General features: G+C 33.7%; 3 protein-coding genes and 1 long non-coding RNA gene across 4 annotated transcripts; 1 reads left to right on the top strand and 3 right to left on the bottom strand.

Moving 5' to 3' along the window:
- The first annotated feature begins 303 nt into the window (after positions 1–303).
- On the top strand, positions 304–13,748 carry LOC138314749 (ciliogenesis-associated TTC17-interacting protein-like). Its single transcript, XM_069255245.1, has 10 exons — positions 304–479; positions 7,269–7,378; positions 8,627–8,895; positions 9,080–9,166; positions 9,574–9,634; positions 9,917–10,023; positions 10,334–10,458; positions 11,057–11,133; positions 11,558–11,646; positions 11,854–13,748. The coding sequence occupies exons 1-10, from the start codon at positions 457–459 to the stop codon at positions 12,103–12,105; spliced, it is 1,200 nt and encodes a 399-aa protein (XP_069111346.1). The 5' UTR covers positions 304–456; the 3' UTR covers positions 12,106–13,748.
- On the bottom strand, positions 776–2,959 carry LOC138314748 (piggyBac transposable element-derived protein 4-like). The gene is made up of 2 exons (XM_069255244.1): positions 2,586–2,959; positions 776–2,344 (listed from the first exon to the last, which is right to left on the bottom strand). The coding sequence occupies exons 1-2, from the start codon at positions 2,946–2,948 to the stop codon at positions 1,319–1,321; spliced, it is 1,389 nt and encodes a 462-aa protein (XP_069111345.1). The 5' UTR covers positions 2,949–2,959; the 3' UTR covers positions 776–1,318.
- A 1,231-nt stretch (positions 13,749–14,979) lies between the features above and the next one.
- Positions 14,980–26,074, bottom strand: LOC138316491 (PMS1 protein homolog 1-like). The gene is made up of 3 exons (XM_069258184.1): positions 26,050–26,074; positions 25,203–25,363; positions 14,980–15,534 (listed from the first exon to the last, which is right to left on the bottom strand). The coding sequence occupies exons 1-3, from the start codon at positions 26,072–26,074 to the stop codon at positions 15,331–15,333; spliced, it is 390 nt and encodes a 129-aa protein (XP_069114285.1). The 3' UTR covers positions 14,980–15,330.
- Positions 21,626–24,737, bottom strand: LOC138314753 (uncharacterized). Its single transcript, XR_011207415.1, has 3 exons — positions 23,631–24,737; positions 22,297–22,407; positions 21,626–21,766 (listed from the first exon to the last, which is right to left on the bottom strand). It is a non-coding gene; the product is annotated as an uncharacterized lncRNA (long non-coding RNA).
- Positions 26,075–27,694: the final 1,620 nt, after the last annotated feature.

Raw genomic sequence — 27,694 nt, 5'->3', positions numbered from 1 at the left:
CATTAATCAGCATCATGGAATCAATAATTTTAGGGGTTTTTTAAGATGGTAATAAAACATCGAAAATACTAATATGTGATCTACTGAGCAACGGTACTGAGTACAGCTTTTTTATTCAGCAATTGAGTACTTTTTAAAATGCTTTAAAAAATTTAAACTTCAATCAAATATCAGCAAATATTCAATATTAAATATCAATATTGCCGATTTATCAGAAAACATCATTTAATTAACAAACGACTTTGTTACCTTTCCGGATAATTATAACCCTAATATTTTACTTAGAAAACTCCATTATGAAATTACCGGAAGTAGTATTAGTATCGCTATTACCATAGAGACATTATTACTCTTGACAGATGGATAATAGTTGAATTTTTCCTTTTTTAAACGTGATTGGGGCAGAAGCAGGAACATAAATTCTGTCTGACCATAATATCCTGCATAATTAACACGATGAGTGCAACAACGATTACAAGGTTTGTATTTTTATGTTGTATTTTGGAGTTGAACTGTTAGCCATTCGTCTTTGCTTGATGCGCTAGCACTCATCAGTTTCTCATCAGTCCAACATCATTGGAAAGCCAAAAAAACTTGCAGGGATATAAATTGATATTTACAGTAATGGTAAATATTTAAAGTGATTGCTTAAAATACTTAATAGTATGTCCTAGGTTTGTGCATAATATATGCACATACTGTTGTTCCTAGGGTGATGGTAAAAATTTCGTGGCGTGGTTTTTCCAGTGCTTGTTTAACCCTTAGACTGCCAAGTTTTTGACGTCGCCAAATTTGAACTGTCAAATAGCTGATCTGCCAATTATGACGTTACGACAATTATGACGTCATTTCATTTTTGCGTTGTTTCTTCTGGAGATTAGGCCTAATGCATATACACTGATACAGACCCTCGCCTTCATGATTATTAGAAGAAAGAAAATATGAATAAATTTGTATACGTTGTATTGATATACTAATACTTTTTATATCATACTTACTCATTTCATATGTTTCTGTTTTTAAATATTACAAAGGCGAGTTTATGACGTATGAAAAATGATGAATCCATCAAAGTTGAGTTATATTGTATATATACACACCACTGTGCTATATTGACTAATTAACAACACAAAGAGAAGTTTTTTTTTCTCAAGATCAACCGTAAGTCAATTTGACCTACATAAAATGATATATTTATTAACTTCTAAAATAACTATAGATTTTTGAGTGAAATCCCGTGTATTTTCAAAACAAAGTTTACACAACACAGGCCTATATACATAATTCTTGTATTTCAGTTGATGTTGTAGTTTTAAATCTACATTTCTATGCAGTGGTGTAATCGAATACATTCTCTATGCAATCCTCTCCTGCATAGCGTACATGCAGTTCGGCTTCGGCGCCTGATTCCTCCGCGAGCACGGCTAGAGCATACGCAACAGTCTTTTTCCTTCCGTTGCGGGAGGAAGTCTACATGACATCTCCTCGGTCTCGGTCTTGCTACTTGTGCGTCGGGCTGAACTCCAGCTAAATCTTCTATCACCATCTGAATAAACTTAAGTCTTGAAACCACTCTATCCGTCGTGTTGTTCTTGTATAAAATATAGGCATTCATCATGATTCGATGAAACAGATGCAATACTACTTTCTTCCAAACCTTTTTATTGCGTCGAACGCAGCTATAAGCGCTCATCACAGCGTCAGACGAATCGACAGCTCCCATGTACCTATTATATTGGTGAATGATGTTTGGGCGTCCGGTCTGGAGGTCCTGAGCAGGAAGTAAAGTGCTCAACATACGCACTGGTTTTTTACCCACCTCGTCTTTGTATGCTACACAAAGAACATCTCTCTGGCGCATGTAAATGGCAGTGCCAGCCTGGGGGTCTGCCTGCTGAATGGTACGCGGCATTGGGCGATTTTTTCTCAGTGTTCCCGTTACATAGGTATTGCGTGTTAAAAGACGTGATGCAAGATTAAGAGAAGTGAAATAGCTATCACAGAAAACATGGTAGCCTTTGTTAAATAGGGAGGTTTCTCTCAAGAGAGTTTCCACTACATGAGTTCCCTGCAACTCTCCTCTTGGTGTTGGATCAAATTGTCGCCCTCTGTAAATCATCATCCGGATGACGTATCCAGTTGCCGCTTCACACAGCATCCAGAACTTGATACCGAATTTGGCTGCCTTGGTTGGAATATACTGACGCATTATACTATGACCTCTTGCAGACACTAGCGTCTCGTCGACACATAGCTCCTGATTGGGTATCAAAAACCTTTGAAACATTCTGTTAATGAAGGTCAGCAGTGGTTTGAAGCGTGCAGCTGGATCATAAGCTGGATGCTGCAAAATAATGAAACATTCTAATAAACATGTCACATGAAAAACTGTATACATCGTACAATTTTGATAAGTCTTTTACTGTATCGTATTACAACATTCAGGGACGACAAATTAGCTTTACAATTTCATAGAAGGAAGTATGACAGGCTTTTAGTCTCTGTTATTTAATGAATGCTCACATTTCATATTTTATATAAAAACATAAGTCTGGGCCTAAGCTATATCACTCAATAACACACACCTGTCTGTCTGCCAATCTCCGATAATCAGCCACGTGCAGGAACTTTAAGATGTTTTGGAATGTATTCCTAGAAGAAACTGTCTTAAACCAGGATGAAAGTTGGCTCGGTAACATCGAATTCCAATACTCTTCTATGGAGGTCTTTCTAACAATTCCCATGTTAAAAAATATGGCCAAAAAGGATTTGAACGTCTGTACTGTCAATGGTTTCCATCTATGCGCTCGTGCGAACCTGCCTAAATTTTCTGTCGTTCGCAGATAATTCCTCGCATATCTGCCAAAGTAATAAATACAGATACATGTAAATGACAATAAAACTGCAATCAAGGAATAGATTACGTTTTTAAAATATATGTACTGCATGCTACATGTATATAGAGTATACCGGTGTTATCAAATACACGTATAGATTAGATCGATATTATCAAATACACGTATAGAGTAGATCGATATTATCAAATACACGTATAGAGTAGATCGATATTATCAAATACACGTATCGGTTTTGTAAAATACACCGGTATTATCAAATACACGTATACAGTAGATCGATATTATCAAATACATGTATACAGTAGATCGGTATTTTCAAATACATGTATACAGTAGATCGGTACTATCAAATACATGTATACAGTAGATCGGTATTGTCAAATACATGTATACAGTAGATCGGTATTGTCAAATACACGTATACAGTAGATCGGTATTACCAAATACATGTATACAGTAGATCGGTACTATCAAATACATGTATACAGTAGATCGGTACTATCAAATACATTTATACAGTAGATCGGTATTATCAAATACATGTATACAGTAGATCGGTATTATAAAATACATGTATACAGTAGATCGGTATTATAAAATACATGTATACAGTAGATCGGTTCTATCAAATACATGTATACAGTAGATCGGTTCTATCAAATACATGTAATATCAGAAGTATAGGTACAGGGTAGGGACGAGTGGGACGATATTTATATTTATGAAAGGTACAATGAAAGAAAGATTTTTTGGATTTACCGTAAAGCTTTGAATGTTATTTACAAGACTGTGCTTATTTTATGTGATATTAAGTAAAAAACATATAATACACAGACATTGAAGTGATGGGCTGTATAGTGTATAATTTTGTCAATGTTATTGTGCTATATATTTTGCTGATTACCGTTATATCTAAATGCTTCACAACATTTGATAAAAAAATTCATTTCTAATGCACTTTCTTATTAAAACTTATAAAAAGATCCATTCACAAAGTGCATGACAAATAATAGTTCTAAGGTTGATAATCAAATATATTCTTTTCCCATTCAACTTTGTAAATCAATATTACTGGTACTAGGTGTAATCACGTCGCACTTGTTAACGCAGACTGTTTATCATGTTGCCTGTTTACCTGTTTGTTTGACGAACGATCTCCTTCATCAGGCATTCAGGAAATAAAAGCAAAAAGTATATAATGGGCCTGGCATCCCTTGGAGGCATGTTGATCAGTCTTGGATTTTATTGAAATCTTGCATTTCTTCGATTTTCTTCGGGGGAAATACGCGGAACCACGCCATCACGCCGTCAATGTCTGACGTCATGATACATGACGTCATAATGTCAATGGCGTCAGTACACCATTACACCGTTATTTTGCAGGAAATGCAATTTTATCAATAAACATGATCTATGTCTTGTCTTCTATGTCTAGGTTAAAATATGTGTTTATAGTAAAATAAATGTATCCCCATCGGCCCAAATCGGCCTTTGGCAGTCAGGGCATATGTACGATCGGCCCAAATCGGCCTTTGGCAGTCAGGGACTGGTATGATCGGCCCAAATCGGCCCGTTGGCAGTTAAATGGTTAATCTATTTTTGAAAATGTTCAGATTCTCAGCATTGACCACATCAACAGGGAGAAAATTCCAGGACTCCTCTATCCTGTTACTGAAAACTTTTCTTGCTGAATTAAACCGAAATGGTTTTTGTAGAGTTTTTTGTTGTGACCTCTTGTACCTGTGTGTCTCATGGAGTACACATGTTCTCACTGGTAACAATGTTGATTTTGTTGATTATTTTTAAAGATCTCCACCATATCAGACCTCAGTCTTCTATACTCGAGTGTTGTGATACCCAAGGCCTTTAATCGGTCAGGATAGGAGAGATCTTTAAGGTTAACAAGTCTTATTGTACCTCGTCGTTAGACAGTCGTTGTTATCACTACAATGATATTGCTGATAAATAGAAAAATGCACTGCAATCATACACATTTACTAATAAATAATAACGTACAGCAACATATCACAAACAACATATCCAAAATATGCATAATGATACATGTTACATGATACATTCAAGTACTTAAAGAGCTAGCTGTAGATATTTCCCCCATTCTCTGTTTCATCTTCCAAAGACCACTAGACACAGGTCATGTACCATCAGACTGGAGAAGAGCCTACATAGCCCCTGTATTAAAATAAGGTCAGAAATTCAATGCAGAAAATTACCGTCCAATTTCTCTCACTTGTATATGTTGCAAATTATTTGAACATGTCATAGTGAGTAACATCATGAACCACGCTGACAAAAGCAACATTTTATATCCCTTACAACACGGTTTTAGGCAGTCTAGGTCTTGTGAGAGCCAGCTCATTGAATTCATAGATGACATTACAACAAATATAGAACATGGTAAACAAACAGCCATTCTAATAATGGATTTCAGTAAGGCATTTGATAAGGTGAGTCACGACCTACTTATTCATTAATTGGAAGGCTATGGTTTTACAAAAAACAACTAACACCTGGATACAAAATTTCCTAAATAATAGATCCCAACGTGTCATTGTCAAGGGGGAAATGTCCAACCCTGTCCCAGTAAGTCTAAAGATCCGGGGTCCCCCAGGGCTTGGTCCTCGGTCTTTTTCTTTATTATATCAATGACATTGTGGATGGCATCTCTTCCTCCATTAGGCTCTTTGCAGATGATACCATTATGTATTTTAGCAGTTGCATCCACAGAGGATGCCACATACCTGCAAAGAAACCTAGACAAATTGGCCCAATGGGAGGAAAAATGGAAAAAAATGGCTTTCCATCCTGGGAAATACCAAGACCTCACTGTCACTAAAAACATCAAACCCACCATCAACCCATATGTACTTCATGGTCAAGAACTAGAACATGTGACTGAGGCGAAATACTTCGGTGTCACCATTAATTCAGATCTAAAATGGAACACCCATATTAACAACATCAGTAAAAAAGCTAATTCCACCCTTGGCTTCCTGAGATGGATCCTCAAAGTATCATTGTGTTCCATCACAGAAAAGGCCTATAAGTCCCTGGTCCGCCCTCAGGTTTAATATGCTAGCGCAGTATGGGACCCCTATTTAAAGAAAGATATAGATTAGGTGGAAATGGTACAGCGCCAAGCTGCCCGCTTTGTCTCCAACCGCTTCCATAACACATCTAGTGTCGGAGGTTATGTTGGAAGTACTAAACTGGCGCAGTCTCGAAGATTGCTGTAAAGACGCGAGAATGACCATGACGTTTAAGATCATCAACCAGAAGGTTGCTATTACAACAAAGCACCTAATTCCAATTAAAAGACCCACAATATTGCTACAAATAAAGATTTGCTTGGAAAAAACCTATCATTGTTTATTTTAATCTTTCAAATATTCCCGCCAGTTTTATACTTATTATATATACATGTATATGTTATGGTCTGCTGGTTTACCCAGGGGTCACTGGTCAGTTCGGCCTTTATTGGTTTTCCTGCCAAAGTTATACCTGGGCAGACATGGTATCGTCTGGTAAAATTGAGACAGCCTTGACTTGACTTGGATGTATGTGATTATAACATCTCCAGCCCGGTATTACCGCTAACTATGGTCATTGTGGTCTAGCCATGTTGGGCTCTGCACCACATGGAGGGTCCACTTGCAATTGATGATTTATTAATTCCATTAATAAATTGGCGAAGTTCCGGATTGGCATTATATTTCCATACCCCAATACACCCCCGGTTACATAAAGTTACTAATTAACATGTGTACTATAGTATTCCCATAACATGAGTGAGAGGACACTATAGTAGCTATATGTATATAGTTAGTCTATTTATTATCGGATGTTACTTTCTGACTGGGCTAGACACTTAATGTAGTGTTTCAAATTTATTATTTTGTGCTAAATCATTGTTAGGGATACAACTCCTGTTACATATGTATCCACTTTTAACCCTTAACTCAATCTGATGAAGGTGAAAGTGGTCATTATGATACAGATCGAAGTAAAGAATATTCTGCCAGAATGGCTTCAAACTAGGAACACATAGTCTTTAGCTATGGTCAGGTTGTACTAGGGAAATGTATTAATTTTCAAAGTCCTCAAGAGTGTAATATTTTTTCTTGATAGGCTCCAGAGACGAAAAAAAGCTAGATAGATTATGCATGTACCTTGTCACCTTGTCATTCTAATCCAAATCTAGTTCTGTTACTCCTCCTGTTTTGAGTCTTTATCTACTGTGGCTAGCTGAATGGTTTGGGTAAAAAAATATACTGAACTATATACGTATAGTCCTAATTTTATCATTTTGAAGTGATCAACTACACATTTATTACAATAAGAACTATCAAAATTGTAAATACTTAAATAAATTTGTTGTGTTTTATTTTCTAGCATTACAACATCAGAGGCACCTTCTCAAGTGCCCACAACAGTCCAAGAAACGGTGCCGGAGGAAATACCCGAGCCCAGTGATGCTGCCCTCAATTTTTTGGACAGTATAGGTATACAGTCATGATTTCTCCATAATATAAAAACAAAATATGTATGACCAATAAAGTTTTAGGAACTTTATGTTAAGTGCATTTCAAGTTGATAATTGTTGTGTCCTATATAGGTTATTGTACTAACCACAATTGAAGTGAGGCCAAATTAAAAAAAAATCATTCTTGTTTGTGGTAACACCCTTTAAAAATGAAGGGTCGGTAGTTAGGGATTTTTTTTGTTTTTGTTTTTTTTTTTAATTATTTTTTTCTCTTTATCCCAGTCTTGCAGTGAAAAACTGAAGTAGACTTTATTCAACCTTATATAAACCATGGATTTGATTCCCAGCAGACTATTGGTGTCTTAGATTTACAGAATTTGTACCAAAGTTCTGGATTTTGTGAATAACCAAACAAAATTTAGGTTATTATTTGTTTGCTTGAGGACAAAACTGACAATAAGTTTTTGAGTAGGCACTGATTTTATAGGGTCGGCCGGGTTACCGGAAACACAATCTATTTTAGTGTCACTGTGTCGCTTATAAATAAGAATCTCAGATTTCTTACCAATATCACATGATAGGAAGATAGGATATACTGTACAATCACTACTATTGTCATAAATATCTAAGTAATGATCCAGTCAAGGTTGATAGTTGATTATAGTTGCAGTATCAAAACTTATTTAGAAAAGCAAACAGGACTCAACAGGTGTAAGCTAGTGAAACTGTACTGCTGCTTACCAGAATTTTCTTTTTTAAAACTTTTAACCATTTAATTCTATATAATGTTTTTATAATATACATAATGTAAACTGTTACCTCTTTGCGCAACAAGAAGAGGATCAAGGATAAAACGAAATATAGATCGGCCTTACAAGTCCAGGACTTACCACGGCTGGAAAACAGTGTGATATGTTTTATATTTGTGTGTCATCTTCTATGATCTTAACTTAATACGGCTGTACATGTCACATGTTATTCATATTTCAATAGGGGCCGCGGTGGCCGAGTGGTTAAGATGTCCCGACATATTACCACAAGCCCTCTACCTCTGGGATGCGAGTTCAAATCCCATGTGGGGCAGTTGCCAGGTACTGACCGCTGGCCGGTGGTTTTTCTCCGGGTACTCCGGCTTTCCTCCACCAACAAACCTGGCATGTCCTTACATAACCCTGGCTGTTAATAGGACATAAGACTAAACAAACCAATATTTCAATAATGGATTAAATAACCTTATAAAACAGTTGTTTTCCTTTTTTCGTTACAGTGCCAGAAGAAGACTTTAAATATTTGATGTTCGATGACAGCCTGTTAACAACTTCATCTGACACCTACACTAGTGGCTCAAAACAGGGGAGAGAACTAGGCGAGTTTACCGTGTCCGTAGAGCCCACACGTCACAAACAGCAAGAGTGCTATCTCATACACGCTAACAGCCATGGTTCTATAGATGGTGTTCCTTGTGGTACCTCAATTACAGCTTATGTCGGACAAAATCTTGAAACCATCGAACAACAGCATCATGAATATGTCAAGGTATATATGTCATTTATCGATAGTTTACATTTTTGCTTTGTTGTAAAAAGTTTTTTGCTCTTATTAGCTGGTTTTAATTGTTTCATCATTTGTTTGAAAAATGTGATATAATGAATGATAAACTTATATATGATATTGTATTTTTGAATGAGACCATGCAATTCTCTTTATAATTCTGTTTCAGCTTGAAAATTGTCCCCTGGACAGAAAAACATTTATTGTGAAACAGGATGACTGCTATGTGGTGAACAGAGTTATCACTCAAGGAGAGGTGGGTATCTGTCTGTAGTTCTGGAATATCGGTATGGTTAGGATCTAGTACAGATTCACCCCTTAAGTTGTTTCATTTGAACACTTTGAATTAAAACACTGAAATATTATATATTTTCAGGGGTAAATGAATTAATAGTTAATAGTCACACCGCAAAAGAGTTGAGTTTATGCTATGAGAGGCCTGGTGTTGGTTGATTATAGGCCTATTACGGTAGTCTTTGGCTCATAACTAGTTTATATCGTATTCCTTATTCACGTTTATCAAGGACAGGTCCAGAAAAACATTGAAAAAAAACCCCAGGAGGATTATATTGTATAAGCAAAATAAATTGACTGTATAGTATATATATATTGTTTTTATGGTCTTCTTGAACTTTATTTCATCACTTGACATAAAATTTACAGGATATTCAAAGATCAGCTAGAAGCATTGAATTACCAAAGATGCGTGGATTTATATCAGAAGGTAGGTAAAATTATATACATGTACTGCAGGCGCTATATCTATAATACATCTTAATCATCAATAAAAACTTGCTACTTGTATGATTGTTCACATATCATTTGCAGAGAATTTATTTTATACTAACAAACACACTTAAATTCAATGAAATATAAATTTTATTTTTCCATACTTTTTTTAATTGAAACAAAAGTAAGATCTGCATTTTGGAATTTGCATCGACAATATGTGCATGATGGAATTTTATAAAAGAATCAAGATAATTGATTTAAATTTCTTCATCAGGTTCCAATTTACTGCTACATAGACTTCTTATTGAGAAAAACTTCCGTTCTGAAGAATTTCAACTTCTGTCTTTTGACTCTGACACAAACATATGTGCAGCTATATATGTAAGTATAAACACAGTTACACAGACATTTTAATGAAAAGGGGAACAACTTTTAAAAGAGAAATTAAAAGAAATTACAGATTTTTCTCTTCTTTATCGTTATAAATGTATAATTGTAAACATGCAAGTAAATTTTATTGATAATCAAAAATCGATATACCGGTAGACTTTTGGCAGGAAAATATTGTTTTAGGGACATACATTTATAATTCTGCATAGATAGACTCAACGTCCAGTTTTATTATTATCCTTTTCTTAACTAAGTTCAACTACAAATCTGCTATTAACTTATGACCTTTGTCTTATTTTAGCGACCTTTGGAGGACAGAACACAGACAGTCGACGGAACTGAAATTCGTGTATACGGGATAGAGAGAACCATTAACTCTGTAGTTGACCTCCCAACCACATGGCAGTCATATTTCATGCAGGATGGGTAATCTTAGGGGTCGATGATTTATGTGCAGTAAAAATAGAAATTAAATATGTACCATAGAGATGAAAAGATCTGAAGTTTCTCTTTGAATTCATCAGGATTGATAATTAAAATTGCATTTCAAAATTTTTTTTTTTTGTTACTCAAGATTCTTTTTAATATGATACCCATATTGATACAAGGAACAAAAACATAACCGTATAACTAGGTCCACAATACTGGAAAACAAACGATAGTACAGATGTTTTATTATGTTATGGATCCGATATTAACTTTTTATTGTTAATAGTGTAACGTCTTATAAAAATCCAGTGTCATGTAAGGACGTGTCAGGACGTGTGTTAGTGGAGAAAAGACATAGTAACTGGAGAAAAACCACCGACCATAAATTTCTAAACCTTCATATTTGAAATAATGAAATTATATATATAAAGTATTTTTCATTTCAGTTGTATTATAATGTACATGTATATCCTTTTATTTTGTGCAAAATGATAGTAAAACCACTATTAAATAAGATTTTCTGCAGATCAATGTTTGATTAGCATTTCATGTAACTGTCATCAATATCTATTGAAACTTTCCCATCTTATTTTAGACATTTAACAAATCGGGTACAGGTGGGTTCTCCTGTGACAATGAAGCTAGCCAGAGTACCAAACCTGATTATGAGAGGTCAGTTTTATATATGCATCATTTTATATTGTATTTTTCTGTCATTCTGTCATATAACGTAGTAAAGTGGAGTTTTGTTAGGCAAGCTAGGCTTCATTTGTTTGGCTTAATACGGTACATTATACGCTATATTCTTCAGTAAGCTTGAATCATTTCAGTTTTATGGAATACGAAAATGCATATCTGAATCTTTGTAAAATAAATCTATTTTATTTGCTTACATTTGAAAATCTGTTTTGCAACTTAATTTCCATGTGAAAAAGATATTGATAAACTAATGACCAGGTTTCTGGATTTAGACTTTTTAAATTACTATCAATAATAAGGAAGGAAAATACCAAACAGTTAAGCCGAAATAGGCAGGGATCTGGATTATTAGATCATTATTTAGGTTACACTGTAATATGAAAATATTTTCTCCCAGATGAGGAACCACCCAAGCCAACTTTTGAAAAGCGACCATTAACATGGGATGAGGATATGCAGCTTTACTCAAAGTTTCTCGACCGCAAGGTAAGTTCCATTCAAATTCAAATGTCTGGAATAATCGAAAAAATGCTTTAAAACATTATTGAAAAATAAATGATTGAATGAAAGTTAATTTCAAGACCATGCATTTCAGTCTTTCATTAAAATTAATAGAACTATTTTCAATTCACTTTCATTGTTCAAAATTACTAAAATATTTATTTAAATTTTTATTTTGTTTTATTAACACAGGAGGAGTTGAAAGCTGACCATGGAACATATGTGCGTCATCATCCTGAACTTAAGAATATACTAGCAGATTTTCTCCAGTTCCTTCTTCTCCGAAAGCCTGATGATGTTGTACAGTTTGCTGCTGAATATTTCTCAGCCTTTTCTCCGGGAATGCCTGATAGTACACCTTACCTAGCTTCCAACGCCCCAACACCTTTCCCAGCCAGTAGAACAAACACAAAAATTGACCAACTACGGGCACCAACTCGATAGATGTCCTCCTGGATGCCAGACTATTGTTGATTTGTTATTTTTCATCCACATCTATAATGAAGTCAGAGGAAAGCGTATCGCCTTTTAAATCTGATTTCAGTGAATTTTCATCATTGTTAAGCATGTTTAATGAATGGTTCAACATAAAGGATTCTCTTTATAAAGAGAACTCTTGATATTCTAGTTTTTAACAGTTTAGAAAAAAAAAAACCGTAATGTCTCATATTTGGATCTCTCATGTATTCATAATCTGCCAATACTTCAGATTTAACAATCTAACAGAACTTGTTGTGACTCAGTGATCAAAGATTCCTACATGTATAACCACTTACTCTCCACCTCTGGGTGTGCAATCAAGCTTGAAATACACATTGGGCAGCTGTTGGCAGATACTGACAGTAGGACAGTGGTTTGTCTCCAGGTACTCCCAACTTTCTTCTTTCACCTCGAAAACTTGGCATATCCTTAAGTGACACTCAGTATGGCAAAAGGACATAAAACAAACCCAAACATTTAAGCTACTGTTAGCAACTTTATCAAAAACAGCACTATTTTTATGCTTAGATATCATACGTAATGTTTTTTAGTTTCAAAAAGGTTGGATCTTTATGATGCAATTAGAATTCATATGTATCTATTTTTGGAAGGAGTTCATTGGTATTTCCATGCACTAACATAGCATAAAATTGAATATTACCTAAATGTATTTACCTACACTCAAACTGCTGTTGTTCAAACATTTTTGAAAAAAAAAGAATTCTTTTCTTTTTTTGATAATGAGGTTGTTGTTTACATATTTGCATGATGTATAGAATTTACAAAATCAAATATAGTTTTAATAATAAGAGATAATTTATTATATTGACCCCGTCCTTGCATGTCTTTGTTATACCTGATTCTATTCGTCTATAAATAGGCTATACTCTAATGGTCAAAATTAATTATACAAATGATGAATAAGTCTTAATACATAAATTTTGTACATAATAGATTTGTTTGATTCACTGACAGTACAAAATACTGTTAATCAACTGTAAAGTCTTTATTGTTTGTGAATCTATTTAATTAGTGAAAATTCCATCTTGATCAAAATCTTTAGTTAAGTACATTCATCTTATAGCATATATATATTATTATCATTACCGGTAGGTTTCTAAAATACAAAATAATGTATATGTCAAGCATTACAATTACAATTACATAGCAATAATACTATCTAACAATGAGAACGCATCATTAAGAAATGAATACATTTTATCTGTTTTACCTCAGTTTTGGATTTATAAGTCTAAAAATGAAACTTAATATCAAAATTTTGGAAATCTATCCATAAAACAAAACAAAATGTACTGAAATAATATGAAGACTTCATAGCATTCTCTGGAATGATGTTATATATTTGGGAGAGGAAAGGATATGTAAAAAGATTTGAAAAGAAAATGAGAGTGTGTGTGGTTGGAAAATTTGTTTGTTATAAAGTTATTTTATACAAGAAGAATATATCATATGTAAATATTTGTTAAAGCTATGTAAGTATTAGACCATGTGTGTAATATATTGTTTTTATACTGTAAAAATGAGTAACTATGTGTTTTGAAAATGTAAAATTATCTTTCAGTCTCAATAAAAAAATCCACTTGAAACTCTAATTTTGTTTTGAATGGCATACACATATACATAAAGTCAAATACATGTATACTCAGTCATGCTATTAATATTGTAAACAAGATCTGTTTGCAGTGGCCAGGTGGTTACTAAAAGTCTTGACGCAAGCCCTCCAGCTCTGAGTCATAAGTTTGAATCCCTTGTTGGAAGTTGCCATTTACTAACTGCTGGTTGGTTTTTTTACTCTTGGTACTCTGGCTTCCCTCCACCAACAAACGTGGCTTGTCCTTACATGACCATGGCTGTTAATTGGATGTTAAACTAATAAAACCTAAAACCTCTTATTTATAACAAGAGGCACATGAGCTTTAACGATAACCTCATTTCTTGATATGAACAACATGTCACATTTTTGTGCAACCTTTGCTATCTCTCAATGTGTGCATGTACTCAATGCTTATAATATATCTAAGGTTTCCAAGTCTCTTGTTCATTGCAATATGTAAGGTGGAGCATGAAAAACAGTCAATTTTATCAAACCTGAAGGCCCTTATGCCAACAAACTAAAGACAAAATATCGGGTCAATAGAGGCCTTCATTTTCATTGTCGAAATCGTTTTAAAAGGTTTTAGTATGATTGAGAATGTCAAGGTCATTCATTTGAACAAACTTGATAGCCCTGCTACATGTCTAATTCCAAGCTTTTGGGCTGTTACTAATAATGTGAAGTTGTTTTGAAATTTCAAACTATTTGACCTATGTGACCTCAAATGAACAATTATTGGAACAAACTCTGTTTGTAATCCTGTATTTGAATGGCTTATACAGATTTTAGCATATTATGTCTGATCTTAAATGAACTTCAAGATCTATCGTTTTAACAAACATAAAACACTTCACTTCAACATGCTACATACCCAAAATCAAATTATAGATTTCTTCATGTTTACTTAAATACCATAGTATCATATTTCAAGCCTTTCAGGTCCACTGAAATTACATAAGCGTTACTAGACATCCTCATTGAGCACTAAAATTACAGTAAAACATGGTTATAACGAACAGATTCACTTTGTTATAAGTATAGTTCGTTATATACATATTACAACATATCATTGACACCTTGACAGGGCAAGAAAATCCCTATGTTATAACCATGCATTTGTTGTAAGCATGTTCGTTATAAAGGTGTTTTACTGTAGATATATTACTCTTGATACACTGAAATAGTCTGGCAGTAATTGCTAGAAAAACAAATCTGAGCCATAATTAACGTTTCTTTTTCTATTTTTATTATTCAAATATTTCATAACCGTTCACTGTCCTTTATTTATGCTATCAACATGAAAGTGAGATAGCATCCAATTTGATTCAAAGGAGATATTGGGTAAATATAAGTGGCATGCAATCGTATTTTTGTTGATCAAATTTTCAATAATTCACAGCCTTATGTTCATTCAAAAGAATGGCTTTAAAATGTCACACAAATCTCTTGTAGTATCACAATTTTTGTTGACATCCTCAATCAGCAAAGCTAACATTAATATGTATAAATTAACGGTAATCAGTTCAAGTTGCTCTGTTCTTCTGTTGAATTTGCAAGTTCTCAGTCACAATTTCTCAGGATGTTGAAACTTCCTGGGTCATACCTGACTGAGTTTGTGGTAAGTCATCCATGTCATATATAGGGTGACAGAAAGGTCGATCATGCAGACACACACGACATCCATCAGGCAGAATACTAGTCATCTGGTCCTGTAGCTCCAGTACCTCATCACGTTGCACAAGGGGAGGTAACTTCCTTGCCATCCTTACTGCCTCTCCCTGCAAAGAATAAATATAAACTTTTCAAGATATCTGAATCTAAAACAATAGAAAAGCTTGCATAATGTTACAATTTGATATTGTAACGGCCAAGTGGTATGACCAAAACCACTATAATTCAGGTAGCGTGTCTGACCGTTACATAGGTTGGGTATCAACCTGATTGATACCATGTCCATTAAAGGACTCGACTAATGGTCAAGGACTATCTCATTAAAATCTATAATAAGTGATAATAGTCTCTTGTAAGGCATCTTCTTCCACAGGGATCTTCTTCGTCTCAGCATTTGCAGCACCAATTAGTCATTTCAGTCTTCAAACATGTATCAAGGTTTCCTGGAGTTGTCTACCCTTGGACCATTAGGTACAATGTATAATTTATAACAAACTTCAGTTACATAGGTATGAGGTTTCAAGATTCTCATACCAAATAATCACTGTCACCGAGACTATGATTCCTAATCAAATACAACCAAGAGTTAAATAAAGTTAAATAATTTAATTATGTTTGAAATTATATTACAATAAACAATGATAAATTCGGAAGATCTATTCCTTTCTCAACACACTCTCACAGTAGCTATCCTATGGTTACATTACAATATTTCCTACCAATAAATCCAGCAATCTCCAGCATCTAAAAAATGTAAAAGTAATTCCCTAATACTTCTGATAAAATATACCTCTATATATATAAAAATCTACCACTGAATAATAATTGTTTCCCCAAAACGATTCTATATAGTCAGTACAGTAGAGTTGACTACAGTATACAATCCATTCCCAAATTATGACAGAATAATCTAAGTTTCCTAGTTACAAAAATCTTATAAAAATACTGGAAAATTCCCCACATTTAACACGTACACATGTACACATACACAATACAATGACAAGACAACCGCATCGGGATCGAGGAAACACCTCTTACATCCCTAGCGGAAAGTTACACAGAGAAACATCACTAGACGTAGTAACACCTTGACTCCCAAAGCAGAAGTGAAATCCCAACCCCGAAGTAACGGAACCTTGCTGGAGCGTTGCTGGAAAACTATAGTAACCATGTGAGATTATTCTATTGCTGGATTCTTGTTGGAAAAGGTTGCTTACACAATTTCCAGCATTTGTATTATACGTAATAAATAAACACATCCTAACCTACAAAATTAGTTATAACTTGCATACGAACTGTACTTACATCCGAAACTTCGCTATACTCGCTTGTACTAAAAATAGGAATATTTCACACACGACAACTTGCGTACTACGTCATTTCCGGTTCACACTTCCTGTAACTAACCACGCTTTCTCTCAATGGATCGCTCATACTTTATCTGAATATCGGCCGATAACGATGCATTAAAGGATTTGTGCAGCCAAAATTTTTTTTTTATGATACGCCAGGATATTGCTTTGGATGAATGAAAAATCAAGTCCCACCCAACGAATCGCCTAGCTTTTAGTGCTATCGGTTGGTTTTGGTCGTGATTTACGGGTAGTATCGACTACGGTTCAGAGATAAATGAGCTAGGCCGTCACGTGGTCTTGTGATGTCAGAGTAGTCCGCGGCAACACAAGGTAAGCCTAGTACTATACATTTATACAGCATATATACGTATACGTTAGATCTACAATTTGAGTTTTTCGAGTAAATGGTTATTCTAGCTTTATGATGTAGATATTTTTTCAGTTTCAAAACATTCCATTTACACCATTTCAAACATTCAAAAAAGTATATATCTAACTTTAGATTAGATAAACGATATCAAAATGATGTTCGGATCAGTCTGGACTGAGATTTAGATAGAATATTAATATTATGTAAATGTCTGTGTAATAAAAAACAGTATCATGTAACACTATCTTTTTACGAGTAAAATCACAAAAATAAGCATGAATATATCTATAATGCGTGTTTTTTATTTCAAACTTATGCTATAACGATGCAAACACGGCACCATAAAACTATTCTCAGACAGATTTTTTACTCAAGTATATGATTTAACATAGACTTGGGTAAAAAATCTGTCTGAGAAAGTTTTATGGTGCCGAGCCCCGATCTTATACCGAAAATAATATGTATATCTATATTGTTGCCTTTAAAACTTTATCCATAACGTTTACTAAAAATCAGACATACAACAATGATATTTCTGATATATGATTTTAGATACAGTATAAGTGTAGATTTAAAAAAAAATCATTATTTAAAAAATATACTAATCCTTAAAAATAGCCTATTCATTGTCGATCCTTTTGTATATCATACCGAGATTTTAATGGTGTGATATATGAACATACTTAGTGATATTTAAATAAGTATATTTAGTTTGGTAATGCTGTAACCCTTCTTGTATGACTATACATGTAGATTCGAAACGGTTGAAAAGACATGCTTAGAATTCTTACTTATTCCTTAGAATTTACGGAAGATTGCTATATGCCACGATAACGTTATTACAGTACTTGACTGGAATAATTTTTTAAGGTTAAACCTTTAGTTGAAATAGTTCTTAGAACCATTTTTGTTTCTGAATAAGTCAACTTCCATTATTATTTTATCTGTGTACGACATATATATATATATATGTGTGTGTGTGTGTGTGTAATATATATTCCTAGGTATGATCAGGGATATTTTATTTCCATTTGCTTTTACATCTTCATTTTAAAAATGGAGGTCACAATAAAATACCTAGAGCATTGATGTACGGGGTTTCCATAATTCAAATCACAATCCAATTAACGGATGTCCTAGCCTGATTGACAGTAAGACAATACCAAATACCCGATATAGTCCACCGAATAGCAAATTGCCCGCGGCCAGGTAATTACAGATGAGTTCGATGAATGGCGTTGTGTACAGGTAAACAACATCCTGGTCCTGGTATTACATAACCATCAAACCAAAGACATGGCTAATTATATATCTATATCGGTGTATCTATTCGTATATCGATTAAAAATTGAACGTGACCGTACTGTCTTAAAAAAAGTTTGTTTTGCTGAATATTTCAATATTTTGATCTTTCATAATATCAAAAATAAATTCTTTCTACCACATGTTGAAACGTATTACGGTTTGTAATAAATTTATCTCAATTTATTCGGTTAGAAACACACAACACAATGTCTGTAATGATCAATCATCAGTGTGTACGTATGTGAAAGCATCATATCCTCAATGCTTTAATCAAGGATTTCTTTACTTGTTACGTAAAATTTCATGTTACAGTCACAAACTTTGCAATTCACAATGTATCAAAGATACAGACTACAGGAAAATATTATCTAATTAAAGCTAATTCGTTGCTGAATTCCTCAACAATAAAAATCCGAAACTTTTATTTCTGTGCGGATTTACTTTCATAATTACACGAAGATACCTGCTATTAGAGCATAAATTAGAGTATTTAAAACATCGAGTTGCACTCTTTTAGTTATTTACATTCGTGCCAAAGTTATTGTACGATTAACTTCACTCAAAAGTCATCATAAAAAATCGTTGATCGGCTTTTCCCTGTGACCGTCGATATAAGTGATAGCACATCAGTTATAGTACAGCTTTAAGCCACGGACTATTGTGACGTCACACGCTTTAGAGCTAGAAAATATGCATAATCGGGTGGTCAGAAAATTTGACCCCGATATTGACGGCTTACGGGTTATTCCGGTCGCGTGCGGTACAGAGAGATTTCTACACGTGCTAATAAAGCCATTTCCAGCATAAACTGAAATTATCATTTTTGACTGCACAAATCCTTTAACCCCTTAACTCCCAAGAATTTTTTAGCAGAGTTCCCGAAAATCCGACATTTTCTTTCAAAGTGATTTTTCACCCTTTTGCATCAACAATTTTGGTAATCAACCCATATATATTTAGAAACTTTAGATCACAATTTTTTTCACATTTTGTAAGAAAATCAATGTTTTCACATTAATTTTGTTACCATGGCAACCGAAATTTTGGAATCTGACAAAAAAGTTAAAGTTTCCTACATTTATCACTCTTAAGATAACGAAACTTATTTAAATGTCCATTTATCAACCTGATCATCAAGTATATTATTGCAAAGGGTTGAAAATTTTATTGAATGCCATAATTTCAATTTAATTTTGAATGTTACCATGGTAACCAACAACATTTAAAACCGAAGATTTTTGAAAAATGTTAAAATTAGTGTTTTACCTGTCTTGCTTCAACTACAGAAAGTTTAATTTATATATCAGGCTTAGTAATCTTTTAACTTTCATATTAATTTCAAAAGAGGACGTGGCCAGAATGAGTATCAAATTATTATTTTTTTGCGTAAAAAATGTTACCATGGCAACCAAAATATAAACTATGAAAAAATGCAGTTTTGCGCTGATAGAACCATTTCCATGGGTTTCAGTCGAATAACACATAGAAAAAAATGTATTGTGTTGCAAAATTGTTTGTTTGACATGTTACTGTTTACAACATTAAATATTTATATTCATACTCAGATCAATTCATTTTTTTGGAACGCCAACAACCACCAGTATAACATTATTTCATATCAATCATTTCCTTTGTCATCGTAGCAAGACGGCTTACAAATAGGTATGCGTGTGTTCTCCCAAATCAAGATGTTTAGATAAGATGTCTAAATATATATGTACTCAGCGAAAAAATGCAATGCAAGACATACGTATACTGCAGTAATTTTAAGTTAACAAGGCAACTATTTATCCATTTATATAGTGTCAGTTTCTTTAATTTATCCACACAAAAGTATCAATATCCATCAACAAAATAAATCAATTCAGAGAAAAAGACAAGTAGACAAGTGTGCTTTCATGGACAAAAATTGTGTATTTTACTTTTACATGCACTCACGATGATTTGCATGTACATATCTGATATTGATAGAAAAAAAACCCATCTCTATTCATCATTTATTATCTGTGTGTTCTATGTCCGGTCCTATATTGCTTCATAACCAAAAAGACAAGTTTATATGGCCTTAGGAACCCCCACTTTCCCCCAAATATACATGCATGCATTTACAAACAAAATGCAGCGTGCATATTCGTGTGTATATGTGTGATATACTTTGCCATTATTGTAGACACCATGTAATACACATACTTGTGTATTATGTCTTTATATGTACCATATTATAGATACATTGTATACGTTGTCTACAAACAAGTATGTGTTATGTCTTTACCTTATTGTATATACACTGCAGTGTCTATACATGTATGTTTTATGCATTGACCTTATTGTAGATACACTGCAGTGTCTACATACATGTATATGTATTGACCATACAGCAGTATCTACATGTAAATGTATATTGTATGTTTTATGTCTTATTTAGATTGTAGATACACTTAACATGTATGTTTTATGTACTGTCAATATTGTAGATACACTGCAGTATCTATACAAGTATGTTTTATGTATAGTCCATATTGTAGATACACTGCAGTGTCTATACATCTATGTGTTATGTCTTGACAATATTGTAGATATGTGTACACTGAAGTGTCTATACATGTATATTTTATGTCTTGACCATATTGCAGTATCAACATTACTACATATACATGTCCATTGTAATTTATAAGACAGGAGCCCCCATCCACTAAATCCCCATATACATGTATACAAATGTACATACATGTACTGTGATATGTCTTATTTAGTTTTTAGACATTGCACCGTATATATATGTCTTGTCCATTTCATAGATACACTGCTGTATTTACAAACATATACATGTACATGTATGTTGTCTTGATCATATTGCAGATATATATATATATATTTATATATGGCGTCTACCACAGGCCTTAGACACCTCTTTTTACGGGCAATACTGTATTACACATTATGAGGTGTCCTATATCTATACATGCACATGTGTGTTGTGACTTGTCAGAATTGTAGACACATTCATATATCTTGTATCTTTGGCCTTTGGTTGCATTATTTATGTATAGAATATCCATGTGCATGTATCTATATATTGTGTCTGTCATGTTTTATTTTTTTTTAACACAGTAACTTGTAAAAGTTCACAACTGTATGAATTAAATCAGAAAGAACTCAAAAGTCAGATACAGGTATGGTATTTTTAATAATGCAGATTGGAAAATGGTGATGAACTGGCTGAGTTTCAGTTTCATAACAGGAGTTTGGTTATCTTCCTAAGGTTGTCACCCACTGATGTCCATATACATGTAGTCCAAACTGATGTACCTGTAAGTTTTCAATAAAACAAACATTGTAAAAAACATCCAGAATCATAAAATCATTTGAATGGCAGTCCCTGGTTGTACAAACATCAAATGAAATGTATGGTACACTCTAAGTAACTAAGTATAAATACATGTGTACACATGTTATATGTATGTAATTAAATACCTTTTTAAAAAAAATCTTGCTCATATTGAATACACTACAGCTTAGAAAGTTACACTTAAAAATAGATCTTAGACTAATAAAGATAAAACTTTTGGTATAAATTCCAAGGTGTGATAATGAATATAAGAAATGGTGAAAACACCTTTTTATATATATAAAAAAAATTATCCAAAATAAGTTTCCAAACCCCCCCAAAAAACTCTTGACACAGGGACCTGGCACGGATGTTTTTTTACCCAACAGACTGAGTATACCTATTTATGATACTATAATGTATATATGTATACTGTTGGTTAAAGATTTTGTGCTAGGTCCCTGTGATCCATTACTGATTAATTGAACTTAAGAAATATGTTTGCTCTTACCTTTGCAGTAATACAATCTAGCAGATTTCTCAAAGATTCACTAATCTTCCAATAAAACTTCTGGTTGGCAGTATAATTCAATAATTGATCATTACAGGTAAGAAAAAAATCCTGAAAAGAAGATGAAATATTCATGTCAGATTTGATTTTTTTTTTTTACATTACTCTCATTTCAAAAGGCTTGGACATATTAGAGACTGAAAAACATAATACAGTATGAATAATCATATTCAGTTATTGCAGATGCATTGGCGTTTTTAATCTGGTCAGGTATTCCGTCCATATATATAAAGTTCAGGTATAGAATCTCTTAAAATGTTTAAAATTAAAAATAAAATCACCATTCCAGTTTCCATCTGCATAGCAAGATTATTCTGGTTCCAATGACTCTAGATCTATTGCCAGACTAAGTGAAGTGACATATCATACTATAGAATGTCTATTATGTGGTGTTAGAGATAGAAGAAACTCTGGTTACTCTGAGCATCAGGTGCAGATTACATGTATTTTTATTTTATCTTTTTCTTCACAATTTAACTAATGTAATATAATATGTTTTTCTAGTACATAAATCCTCTGGGTATCAATTTCTGGTATTCTATAGTAAATAATGAAGAGACAGATCATTGAAGTACATGTATGTAAACCTTGAACTGAGGGATTGATCAACTTCAAGTTTGAATACCACCTACAAATGTATACATGGTCCATGTACACAGTACTTATACATCTTACCAGTTATACATAAAATATAACTGAAACCATATACAATTGTGTATATGCACTGTATATCTGCTACTTAATTATTTATATTTGTTGTACATTCCATTTTAGAACAAAATCTGACATGACAATAAATGTTCATGTATTGCTTGAATTTGAACAAAAACATATCAAACATATGCATGTTAACACCATTTTAGCAACTTGAATGTGCAGTAACACTATACATTTACATCTACATGTAAGGGTGGAAATAGATTGTGACCACAACATATGTACACTGTATATTGGTCAAATTATGTTCTAAATCTGTAGAATTTATTTGTAAAATGACAGAGCCTTTTCATTCATGTAATAATTACTCACACAAACCCATACACACAGCTGTTATGGTATTCCAATAGGCCCACAGACAAATAGTGTGTGTGTGTGTGGGGGGGGGGGGGGGGGGGGGGGGGGGGTGTACCTATATTTATAATATGAAACATGCTATACTTTATATACAATGAATGATATCACAGTGCAGTTCATGCTTATGAATTTTGCTCTAGAATTACAACCTGATAATGCATTTTGTATATTTTTGTAAAGAGAAATTCAAATATACTTACTCAACATAAATGTGCCTTGGAATCCTTGGTGCAGTTACACTACAGTATAATTCAGCTGTCAATGTAAGTTCATAACAACTGTTATGTAGGCTTGTATCATCAATAACGTCGATATCACTACAAAGTTTGTTTGTTGAATATCCTAATCAGAAGGTTGGTCATGTTGTTTTGGTAACGATTTAGGTAAAATGTCCACATACATCTGCACATGGCCCGTGTTGTAAATCGAAAGTGGCTGTCCCGGTCAGGAAATACCCTACTACTATAAATAGATATCGCTGTCGTCAGCATCATATAATTCTTGTTCTTCGTCAAACAATGTTTTAAAATTCATTATTCTAATGATAAATTTAATATATTTCTTGTGTAAATTTTATCTTATATTTATATCGTTTGAGAAAATCAACTCAGAATCGATGCCCATCTTCCTCGCACAGGTGCTTGTTTTGTACCGATGACGTCAACATATTAGAAATTGTACCGGACCGCGATTTCCGTCGAAACTACTAGCAGATTTGTAGAGGCAATAGAAAACTTATTTCGGCATGTAATGAATTACAAATTTGTGTATTTGTGTATTTTGACCAGTGGTTTCTCGGCTTTCTTGGTATGTATGGTAAATAGATATTTTGCTTATTTTGTATTAGGATTTCGTCGAAGTTTACTGTGTAGTACACATGGTACTTATTACATGTACTAATGCTACGAGAAAAAATAATGTTAGAACGAATTTCTTTCAATATAATTAGTCACACATAAAATTGACATTATCAACTACAAAATCCGTGAAATACAAGTATTATTTCTTGCTACTTGTTGCATAATTCGAGATACAATGTCGAATCTTCGCTCCGGCGATTTCGCCGTCTGACACACGACGTCAACAATTTAAAAATGCTCGGAATTAAGTTGGCATGAAATTTTAACTCATTGAAAGAGAAAAAAGACGATGCCATATGAATTTTTTCTCAGAACAAAAGTTGTCGGCTATTATCTGTAGTTTTACAGGATGTAAACAGTATCCCAATAGCTCAACAAATAAGGGAGATATTGCGATTTTTCTAACACCGACACGAAAATGCGTAGAAATGCGTAGTTGGGAGTTAAGGGGTTAAAGGACATGAACATATATGTTTTCAATGATTTTTAATCAATACGTTTCCTAGTATCTTCTAGTTTAATAATTATTCACAGATGTTCTGATATTCCTACAGATTGAAATAATATCGTAATAAACGTGACACATCACAGAAACACAAGATCTCATCTTGTCACAATATTTTCCTCTTCCTTAGCATCCTTATCATCTTTTCAATATTTTATACTTCATATAGCATGAATCCTACCTTTAAAGCAAAATCTATACCACACAAATAATAGATCAAATCTAACTTTAGTGAATATTGCACCAAACACTATTTCAAATTTGTCCAGTGGAAAGGACTTAAAATTTTTCAGACAAGAATAAAAAAATTTATGTCTATGAATATGCAAGTAAAGTTAAGGAATTTCATAACTTAGAGGTTTATTGAATATCGACCAAAACAATTACCTTGAAATATATACAAATACCTGTAAATAATTGAGGACTTTGAGAGGTCGACACCTTGACACCGAGTCTGCTTCAGTGGTGGAGATAAGCTCTAGGACTTCTGCCAGATCAGGAACACCATACACAGGAATGAAATCTGCCATGGCAACAATATCTGCCTGGGAGGAACCAGTTTCCTTATCTACAACAAAAAAACTGAACTGTTAAATACAAAACAATACTACAATATTGGAAAAGTTTTTCTATTAACCTGGACAAATATTCACAATTTTGGTGAAGTTAAGTTATCTCTAACCAGGGCAAGACAGCCTGCACACACATAAACAATAAGATGATGTCACAATAACAATGTCATGACATCACAACAATATTGTGCTGACATTCACACCCATGGTAGTGAGACAAGGTAAATCTCGACCTTAGGGGTAAGATATTGAAGCTGTCAACACATAGTAAGCCTTATGTGTCGGACAACTAAAAAATCTTACCCCTCGGTTTGAGATTTTAGATTTTCCTGTCACGGGGATGAGAGATTTCATTAATCCATATCACCATCCAAACCATACTCAGGAAATACATTGAAATGTACATTCACATTCTATAAGTGAACTTCAAAGAGGTAAGAACATTAAATGGTGACCCTTGTGCATATTGTAAACCAACTTTCATTCGCGTGCGATTTAGTTACGCGATCCAAGTAAAGTCACGAAAGTTTATCTCAACACTAATAGAATCTTTCATGGGTATGTGAAGTAGACAGATATCTCAACCCGAGTGAAAGATTTTGGCTGGTCAATCCGAGACTTGCCGAGGGTAGACGGCCAAAATCTTCATGAAGGTTGAGACATCCCTGTCCACTTCACAGACCCATGTAAGATTCTTTTTCTCCCATACTTAAAAGAAAAAATGATGAAATTCCACTTGGTTTCCAGCTTTTTCATCGCGCCATGATCGCGCAAGAACGTCATTATGCATAAAAATTGATGACGTCATCTACAATGCACGACGTGGCTATGCCACATGTATTGATGATGTCCCGTTATCGTCTAGCGCGTGTGAGCTGTCTTACACCCCTGTGTAAGATAGAGATATCTTTTCCCTAGCAACCGCGGGATATCCCTGTGAAGTATGGGAGAATTTAATATCTGCATCATCTATATTGGTAGGAATTGCCATTCAATTGTTAAATCTGCGGATTTTATATTCGCCAGTTTGTTTTGAAATGGAAATTGCGAAATTTAATAGCTGCGACAGACAGTTGTCTACAGTTCTCTATGTACTGAAAACACTTGACAATATATGGTTACAAACACATGACAATATATGGTTATAAACACATGACAATATATGGTTACAAACACATGACCATATATGATTACAAAACACATGACAATATATGGTTACAAACACATGTCAATATATGGTTACAAACACATGACAATATATGGTTACAAACACATGACAATATATGGTTACAAACACATGACAATATATGGTTACAAACACATGACAATATATGGTTACAAACACATGACAATATATGGTTACAAACACATGACCATATATGATTACAAACACATGACAATATATGGTTACAAACACATGTCAATATATGGTTACAAATACATGACAATATATGGTTACAAACACATGACCATATATGGTTACAAACACATGACAATATATGGTTACAAACACATGACAATAAATGATTACAAACACATGACAATATATGGTTACAAATACATGACCATATATGGTTACAAACACATGACAATATATGGTTACAAACACATGACAATATATGGTTACAAACACATGACCATATATGGTTACAAATACATGACCATATATGGTTACAAACACATGACAAATATATGGTTACAAACACATGACAATATATGGTTACAAACACATGACAATATATGGTTACAAACACATGACCATACATGGTTACAAACACATGACCATATATGGTTACACTGTCTGTGATTCAATGTCACACTGTGCCATGTACATTTAGAAGGTTTTTTTTCCTTTTTGTCCCAAATAAGTTTATATTTGAACTTATTCAATTGCCAATTCAGTGCATTTTTTTTAATGTTTGAGAGCTCAAAGTTAGATGAGCGTAGGTTTAAGTTTGTATAATGACCTCAACACTGTATGGCTATGATAACATATCTTAACCCGTATAACTCCAGGACTTGAAAGCAATGTGCTCCACTTATTCTCTCATCCGTGAATAAAAGCTTGTTTATATCTCAGGAAATCTGACTCTAGGGAAAAACACAAAAAGGTTTGGAATCAAGAGAAAATAACAAACGAGTCCCAACATGACTTCTTACCACCAAGCGTTTCTATAACGTAAAACAGAAGGCAAACGTATAAGTGTATATCAGTTGCCTCAAAAGTACAGTAATCATCGGTCTTCTGTAAATTGGGCTATAAACAGATCCATAATGGAGCTCGGCATTTTTTAAGTAAACCATGTAACTAGTGATCTCCATATAGG

The sequence above is a fragment of the Argopecten irradians genome, chromosome 2 (genome assembly GCF_041381155.1).
Source record: "Argopecten irradians isolate NY chromosome 2, Ai_NY, whole genome shotgun sequence".
Lineage (NCBI taxonomy): Eukaryota > Metazoa > Mollusca > Bivalvia > Pectinida > Pectinidae > Argopecten > Argopecten irradians.
This window is presented reverse-complemented; position numbering and strand designations above follow the sequence as displayed.

Bases quoted from the DNA above. Each gene is read 5' to 3' on its own strand.
- LOC138314748 (XM_069255244.1), bottom strand. From the start codon at position 2,948: ATGCAGTACATATATTTTAAAAACGTAATCTATTCCTTGATTGCAGTT. The intron at 2,345-2,585 runs GTGTGTGTTATT...ATTATTTTGCAG, and splicing joins GGAGATTGGCAGACAGACAG to CATCCAGCTTATGATCCAGC.
- LOC138314749 (XM_069255245.1), top strand. From the start codon at position 457: ATGAGTGCAACAACGATTACAAG. The intron at 9,167-9,573 runs GTGGGTATCTGT...TAAAATTTACAG, and splicing joins GAGTTATCACTCAAGGAGAG to GATATTCAAAGATCAGCTAG. The intron at 9,635-9,916 runs GTAGGTAAAATT...TTTCTTCATCAG, and splicing joins GCGTGGATTTATATCAGAAG to GTTCCAATTTACTGCTACAT.
- LOC138316491 (XM_069258184.1), bottom strand. From the start codon at position 26,074: ATGGGAGAAAAAGAATCTTACATGG. The intron at 25,364-26,049 runs GTCTGTGAAGTG...TTTTTGTTGTAG, and splicing joins AGAAAAAGAATCTTACATGG to ATAAGGAAACTGGTTCCTCC. The intron at 15,535-25,202 runs GTATTTGTATAT...TATTCTTTGCAG, and splicing joins AAGTCCTCAATTATTTACAG to GGAGAGGCAGTAAGGATGGC.